Below are 8,387 nucleotides of genomic sequence, written 5' to 3'. Positions count from 1 at the left end.
TCAGCTTTCGGACAGGATCAATTCCCTTATTTGTATTCATATTCCTATAATCCAAACATTAACAATGGCAATCAATGATTCTCATTCCCATTCCTCACTCCTATTCCTCTAAACCAAACGCCCCCTAAAATTTTCTCCCTTAATATCAAATATCAAAATTTATTTATTTATTTTTTCTTTCATATCACTTCTCTCTCCTTGTTCTCTCTCATCATATTTTCTCTTTCATCATTTTATCACACACTTTCTCTCTCCTTAATCTCTCCTATCACACTCTCTTTCCTCTTTTTTTCTCATTACACTTTCTCTCTCATCATATTTTCTCTCTCCTCAATATCTTCCATCACACTCTCTTCCTTTTTTTTTCTCATCATACTTTCTCTCTCCTCAATCTCTCCCATCACACTCTTTTTTTTCTTTTTTTCTCATCACACTTTCGCTCTCATCACACTTTCTCTCTCCTCAATCTCTCTTGTCACACTCCCTCCTTTTTTTTCCACAACACACTTTCTCTTTCATCATACTTTCTCCCTCATCATACTTTCTCTCTCCTCAATCTCTCCCATCACACTCACTGTTCTCTTTTTTTTCATCACACTTTCTCTTTCACCATACTTCCTCTCTCCTCAATATCTCTCATCACACTCTCTCTCCTCTTTTTTCATTACATTTTCTCTATTCATCCTCTCCCATTATACTTTCTCTCACATCATATTTTCTCTCTCATCTTCTCTCATCATGCTCTCTCCTATCACACTCTTTTTTCTCATTTTCTCTCATCATAGTTTCTCTCTCTTCTTTCTCTCTCATCATACTTTCTCTCTCATCATACTTTCTCTCTCATCATTCTCTTTCATCATATTTTTCTTTTACATTCATCTTTCTCTCACATCTAATTTTTTCTCTTATTTTTCTTTAAGGGTAAAAAAGAAAATTTTGATTTATTCCGATAGAAAATATACAAGTAACCAAACATTACTTTTAAGAGTGATATCCATGCTCATACCCATTCCCATTCCACAATACAATGATTCTCATTCTGATTCCTATTCCTAGGAAAGAACCAAACACCCCCTTAAGATAATGATACTCACTAATCAATATTAGCAGTGGCTCATAAAACTCTCCTAATTTAAAAATAATCAAACTTTTTAATTTTTAAATGATGTAGATTTATCAACTTGTTTCCAACTAAGATAATCTTGAATTATTTCAAAGTAAACTTAATGTACTCTTATAAACATCTTTGATGTACAATGACTTAAATTGAAAATAGTGAATTTTTAAATTAATAGAGTAAAAATATGTTCTTAATTTAATTCATTGTTCTTAATTTACTCTATTAAATTTAGATCTAAAGATATAAATACATTAAAGAGATTTTTAATAATATATTATTTTTTTGTTAAGTGATTCGAAATTCTCTATATCTAAATTAACTGATGAACCTATTTAGAAAAAAAAATATTTTAGAAATATAGTAAATAATTTGAGTATTTTGAAAGTTGAATGTGATTTGGATAATTGTGAAACTTAATTGTGCCTTTAGTGAAATTCTGAAAAAAAAAATTTAAAAAAAGAGATAATAATTAATTTATTTCACATGTGTAATAATTTAATCCTCATGAATAGTTGGTTAGGTGTCTAGTGGCTGTTGAATTAATATATTTTTTTTATTTAGAAAAAAACAAAGAGAAGAAAGCAAACTAATGAAAGTTTTGTCTTAATTGTTCGTTTGTAGCGTTTGTAATACACAATTATACCTACAAGACAGCGCTTTTATGACAGAAAGTGCGAAGAATTTTCATTAATCATTTAGCCGGCAATTCATTAAACAACGCGGGGTTGACTGATTATTTTGATCATGTGTGACATGAGCATCACGTCACACGTGAAAAATGATTTTATTTATAATATTTCAATTCATTTATTGTATTATTTATGATGATCATGTGTGACATGAGCATCATGTCAGACGCGCTTTCGGGGAGCCACCTCGACGAGGTGAAGCGGATGGTGGAGGAGTTCCGCCGGCCGCTAGTGAGGCTGGAGGGCGCGAAGCTGAAGGTCGCGGCGGTGGCGGCCGAGGCGAGGGAGGTGCGGGTGGAGCTGTCGGAGGCGGCGCGCGAAGGGGTGCGCGCCAGCAGCCAGTGGGTGCTGGACAGCATGGCCAAGGGAACAGACAGCTACGGCGTCACCACCGGATTCGGCGCCACCTCTCACCGGATAACCAAGGAGGGCGGCGCCCTGCAGAAGGAGCTCATCAGGTACGTGAACTCTGTTCACACTGCGAATCTCTTTTAAGCTAACTCACATTTATTTTAAATATTAATTTTTATTCCCTTTGATAAAAAAAATGAAATTAAAGGGGTTAAATTAAATTTCCGAGAGATAAATTTCAAAGAAAAATAGTTTTCAAAAAGAAATTGACATGAGACAATATACACAATTTACATTTCATGTAAATGCATGCATCATCCAAAGTTTTCAAAAATCAAATACCTTTTCTACTCAAATGTAATCTAGCATGCATTCAGCCCACTCGAACTCTGGAGTACTTGAGATTTGTAAACTGTAAAAACACATAAATAATATATTAGTAAACCAAGACCAAAAATCATAGTTGAAAAAGTAGTAAGAGCACCAGGTAACAAGATGACTAATTTGAATGCTTAAAAAGAGACACATTCATCATTTATCTCAACCACATCATATAGCGATATATCTATCATTCCTGAGAACTGTTTATCACTAAGAGTACATAGAAATTCAATTCATTAGTAGTCGACCCAAATGACATAACTGTTTATCACTAAGAGTACATAAAAAGTAAATAAATTCCTCAGCAACAATAAAGATGAGTAACATCAATTCATTTATATGATTTCCAATGATACAATAACATCAAAACAAGTTTTTATTTCAAGGGGAAAATAGCTAAAATGCTAACTAGTCAACATGAATTCCAACCATATATAGATGCAACTATATATATAAGTAAATAAATAAAAGAAAAGGAAAAAAATGCATCACATGAGAAAGTATCATGTTACTTACATTAATGGATTCCCATATCATGTTAATTCCAATATCACAGTCGTATTTTCCCATGTTATATCATAGGAACATTCGTGCAAATGTCTTCTTCGGAATATATCAAACCAGCTGCACTTCATTAGTACTTAAATATTTTTTTTATTTACTCAAGAATTTAGTTTACTACATCATATATCCAGTATTAAGGGAAATTAAGAGTAGAATGTTTTTCTATATAGAGAACACAACGCAGGCTCTATATGCTCTTACTACATCTTATTCGAAATGTTAAGTTGCTCCAAGGTTCTTGTAGTGCTCCAAACATGGACTCTTAGCAAACTCTTCAATTACCTGATAATTGGAAAGAATCAAACAATTTGTTACCTTCGATTAGTGATCATGTTGATAGTTTTTCAAGTAGCACAAGTAAACAAGGCATGCTTACTTCAATGTTTGTAATAAGGATCTTCAGTGGTTCACAAGGTATCAGAAAGTTGAATTTGCAATTACAAATGAAGTAAAAGAATCATATTCAGCTGTCAAAAGATAACTAGGTCCATGCTCTTAGAGAGAACCATACAAAACAAAATGAAAGGTTTCGAACATAAAAAAATTTTAAAAAAAATGTTAGTCATGCTAAGACTGAGATCACTCATCTATCTATCATTTCAACCTAATAAATTAGTTACTTTGGTTTTGCAAAGTCTCCCAATTGTGTAGGAACCTCAGTAGCTTTTATCCCAAGTTTAGAGAAGAAGAATAATAATGAGGAAAATCAATTTCTGTATTTACAACACTATTTTGATGTTAAATGTTGTTAACATGTTTGTTTAACGTTGTTGTCTCCTTGTTTAGGAGCATTCTTCATAGCTCGCATGAATTTTTAAACAAAAATCATGTCTAGTACTGTTTTTCATTTTTCTTATTGATGGAATTGAACCCAAATCCATCTCTAAGAATTAATTTGTCTCTGGAGCACAAAAAATTATGAATTTTCATAACCTCAATCAAAGCATTAGTTTGCTTTTTGTTCTAGTATCTAAAGCAAAATAAAGTACATAAAGGATAGAGGATGAGGAATAACCATGATAAGAAACCAGGAAAATATATAATAATAGTAGTCCTTCAAAGACAATGAAAATCAAGTAACTAATTTAAATCTGAAGGAGATGCGTAAGTTCGAAAATCTTAATAAAATACTTTGAGTGAGGCCATATTGATAACAGGTAGTCGAAGATTGTAAACCTCAAATTTCATTCCCATGCTCTGATGAATCAAGATATAACAAGATTTTTAAGATTTACGAACTACTAAACAAAAATATCATGAGGAAGAATCTATAGAAGTACCTGGACAACATGGGAAAATTCATTAAGGAATACATTTTGTGTGGCTAGGGACAGATGACTGCAAGCCAAAACCTCCAACATATGCTTGATAGCCAAATCAAGAACTCCAATAAAAGAATACCACGTAAGTAAATGGAAGGAGATAAGGTCAAAAGTATCAAAGATAAATGCACAAATATACAAACAAAGCATAGAGAACCTTCCAACATTGTAGTGAACATGATCAGATATATGACGACTCCAACCATTTTCTCTATAAACGAAGAGTGCATTCCTGTAAGCTCGAATCGCATGTTGTCTCTACATTTTACAGAATGAATGTTTTACAATTAGCACATAAAACTTTGAACATGCTTTAAATATCTGAGACACAAGTTTCAATATGAAGATGAATTTGACATGCAATCGAGTACCTGATCAGAAATGTAGTAACGGTTTCCAGACAAAACAAGATGAAAAGCATACTTGCGTAACATTGGTGGGATGTAAAGCAAATAGCAGTAGGATGCTTGTTCAAGCATCACAGCTACATGCAGAGAAGGCTCCTGATGAAATATATACATTAGCCGCACGCTTAGACACTCAGGTTTAGACTGTTTAGTCATTTTATTTACACGCTTAGCATTACCTCATTAAAAATGCGAAAAAATATATTTGTGGCATCCTTGAACTACCCCGTGGCCTTGAGCATTTCTGCCCACCATAGACCACACCTTAAGACATTTCTTTAACTAGATGACCTAATTTTCTGAATAAAAAATTAAAAACATCAGAGATCTAGCAAATAAATAAGAAAAACAATCAGGTTGTATAATTTTACTGAAAAACATTCACAAGAAGATATGAAGTGCAACAAATGTGTAAAGATCTATACACAGCACAAACATGTAACAAAAAAACCTAGTTTAGATTATTCTACAATACAATATAGCATAAACATGATATTAATCTTTTTGTATAGAGCACAGTGATGAGGATAGAAATTTGATACTCAAAATACTATTTTTCATTTTATTTATTGATGGAATTGAACCCAAATCCATCGCTAAGAATTGACGCCAGATTTACCTTGTTCGCCAACATGCTTGAATTCTTCAACCTGTTTGAAATTAAGTCATGTCTTCACCCACACTTTGGGCTCGTACAGCTTCTTCTCCCCTCCCTCAACTGCCTCCACCGTCAAGTGATGCAGAGTTCCAGCGACAACTTGCTCCCTCGCCTTCACAACACGTGCAAACTCCAGAAGCGCATTCTGCACATCGACAGATTGAAAAACATTGGTCCGGAGAAAAAGCCCCAATTTTGGGAGAGAAAAAAAACAGTAATTAGGAGGAGCGCAAGACCTGTTTCTTGTTGTGCTCGTCGACAGCAAAGCGAGTGACCTCCTGGATCTCGGTGATGTTCTTTCTTCCTTCGGATTCCCTCACGTTGCCGACCAACCATGCCATGGTGGTCATGGGCGTCCTCTCGCTGTTCGGATCTCGTCGGTCCCTACCTTAGCCGGGAAGAGCGAAGAGAGGAAGGAGGAGGAGGAAGAGAGGATCGGACGAGGAGGCAGAACGGAACGATTTATGCTACGATTTTGCTTAGGACCGAAGCAGGTGGTTTTGATCCTGCTCGGGAGAGGAAGGGGCGTCGATCCAGGAAGGGGCGTCGATTGAAGGGGAAGAAGGAAGGGGCGTCAATCGAAAGGGAAGAGGGAGATGAGGCTGAGAGAGATGGTCGGAGGTTTAGGCTGAGAGAAGGGGCACGATATTAGTTTAGTTTTGGAGGGAACTTTGTGAAGTGTTATAAATTTTGGCTGGTGGAAAAATTAAATTATTTTTTTTGGTTCATTAATACCGGATTTTAAAAATCACTATTAAAACCGATGTCTATTAACAAAAAAAAAATGCGCTCATAGACATCGGCTAAAAAACCGATGTCTATGAGTGAAAATCTGCGCTCATAGACGTCGATTTTTGGAAAAATCGGTGTAAAATACTCAAAGACATCGGTTTTTGCTTAAAACCGTTGTTGTTCCACCGATGTCTATGAGGGTTTTTCTTGTAGTGACAGGTTATTAATTATTTTCACATTTTCTGAATTTTTTAAATTAATTAAATTTATTTTATCAGATAATATCCTAGGGGTATTTTTACATGTATTATCAAATACACTATTTTCACGTATATTTTCAGAAATATTAACATGCATATTTTTTAAACTACTACTAGCAGAGGTATTTTGATAAATATTACTAACCTTGAACGCAACCCCTAATTCAGTAGGCTTTTCGATTGGATTTGACTCAAGTCTAGATTTGATTTTGACTTGATCTTCTAGTTCCATCGGCTCCTCGTGAAGCTTGATCAACTGGGTCCAAAGCTCATGTGCATTCTTGTACATTTCTAGTCTGCATAAAACATTGTTAGGTAAAATATTAGAAATAATTTTACTTACATTTTTGCTTAGTTCTGAGTCTCGAGAAGGTTTTCTCAATATCAGCCAATAATCAAAATCTAGACTTCCTAAGAAACATTTCATTCTTCGCCTCCAGTAGTTAAAATCTTCTTGATCGTATGGTGGTGGTTCGTGGATGCTCTGTCCTTCTTGAATAGACATTAGTATATGTAAAAAAAAATTAGATAAGAGATAATTTCCAAGACTTTGTCTTGGGGTAAGCAATGTGGGAGATAAGGAAATATGCAAAAATATATATATATATTTTTAAATAAAATATTGACGAATGCTGAAAAGATGAAAATAACATTTTCAAAAATGATTTTGGAGGGAAAAAATGAAAAGCATAAGGATTTATTTTAAACACAAATGATATCTATTTTTCTTTAAAAAGAACTCCCCTTGCTCGATTGGTGGTTGCACCAATTCAGAGCGGTACCCACTCTGATACCACTTGTTGAATCGTGAATTCGCTAGCAGGGGGGTGAATAGAGATTGAAAAAATATCGTAAAAACTCAAGTCGAGTGCACAACGGAAGAATAAAATGATCAATGCTAACAAGAGTCATTTTACTTGGTTCGGAGCCTTTGTCGACTCTTACTACAAGGTCCGCACTCGTTGAGTGCTTTCATTGGACAATTTACTAGCAATTCGAAAAGATGATAACACATTTTAAATTACAGGAATGCTAATAAATAAATAATACCGACAATAATAAGGAAAAGAAAAACAACACTTGTCAGAGAAGCCTCGCAGTGTTGCAGAAGCACAGCACAGAAGAGCAAGTGTTGGAAGATCTTGTTCTGAGTTATTCTTTGCTCCAGGGTGCATCATCCTTATATAGGAGGCTCCGGGCGCCCGGATCCCTTCCAGGCGCTTGGAGCGTGACGTAGTCTATCCAACCAGAGTGCTCCACGTGGTGCCATGCGTCGGGGATAGAATTTGCATTTCGGGCACCCAGATCTCCGGGCGCTCGGATCCCTTCCGGGCGCCTGGATCACTTTCGGGCGTCTGGACCCCTTTTCTCAAAAAAGTCCTCATGCAAGAAAGAGTAGTTCGAGGCAAAATACAAAATTACCCTGTAAAATAAAGTGTTAGCATAATATAGTTATAATAGTAATAAAAACAGTAATTAGATTCTGTCTCCTCGAGACTGAAATCTAGTTACGATCTTAACTTAGATTTCTGAAATGAATCAAAGTTGGGTCAACGCCTAATGTTCCCTTCTCGGGAACGCGTCCTCACTATAACGCCCTGGCTCAGGCGGGCCCCACCCAACCGAACCGGGAACACCGCCATAATTGCCCATCGGGTTGATGACTAGCTCCACAGACCACTGGAGGTCCTTTCAGCGTGCTTTGTCCTCACTCGCACACACATTGGAAAACTTCCCAGGAGGTCACCCATCCTTAGATTTCTCCATGCCAAGCACGTTTAACTTTGGTGTTCTTAAATTTGGGCTTCCGAAAAGGAAGGTGCACCTTGGTGATATGGATAGTATCATCTAACCTTTTGAGTCATACTTAACCAGAATCTCAGAACCGGGGTATTACAATCAC

The 8,387-nt window shown here is 35.7% G+C and overlaps 1 protein-coding gene across 1 annotated transcript; it reads left to right on the top strand.

The window, feature by feature from the left end:
* Window positions 1–1,959: 1,959 nt before the first annotated feature.
* On the top strand, window positions 1,960–2,304 carry LOC121979781 (phenylalanine ammonia-lyase 2-like). Its single transcript, XM_042531773.1, has one exon. The coding sequence runs from the start codon at window positions 1,960–1,962 to the stop codon at window positions 2,302–2,304; it is 345 nt and encodes a 114-aa protein (XP_042387707.1).
* The last annotated feature ends 6,083 nt before the right edge of the window (window positions 2,305–8,387 follow it).

This window comes from Zingiber officinale, chromosome 5A (assembly GCF_018446385.1).
Source record: "Zingiber officinale cultivar Zhangliang chromosome 5A, Zo_v1.1, whole genome shotgun sequence".
Classification (NCBI taxonomy): Eukaryota; Viridiplantae; Streptophyta; class Magnoliopsida; order Zingiberales; family Zingiberaceae; genus Zingiber; species Zingiber officinale.
Note: the sequence above shows the minus strand (reverse complement) of the source record. Positions and strands in the feature narration are given on the sequence as shown.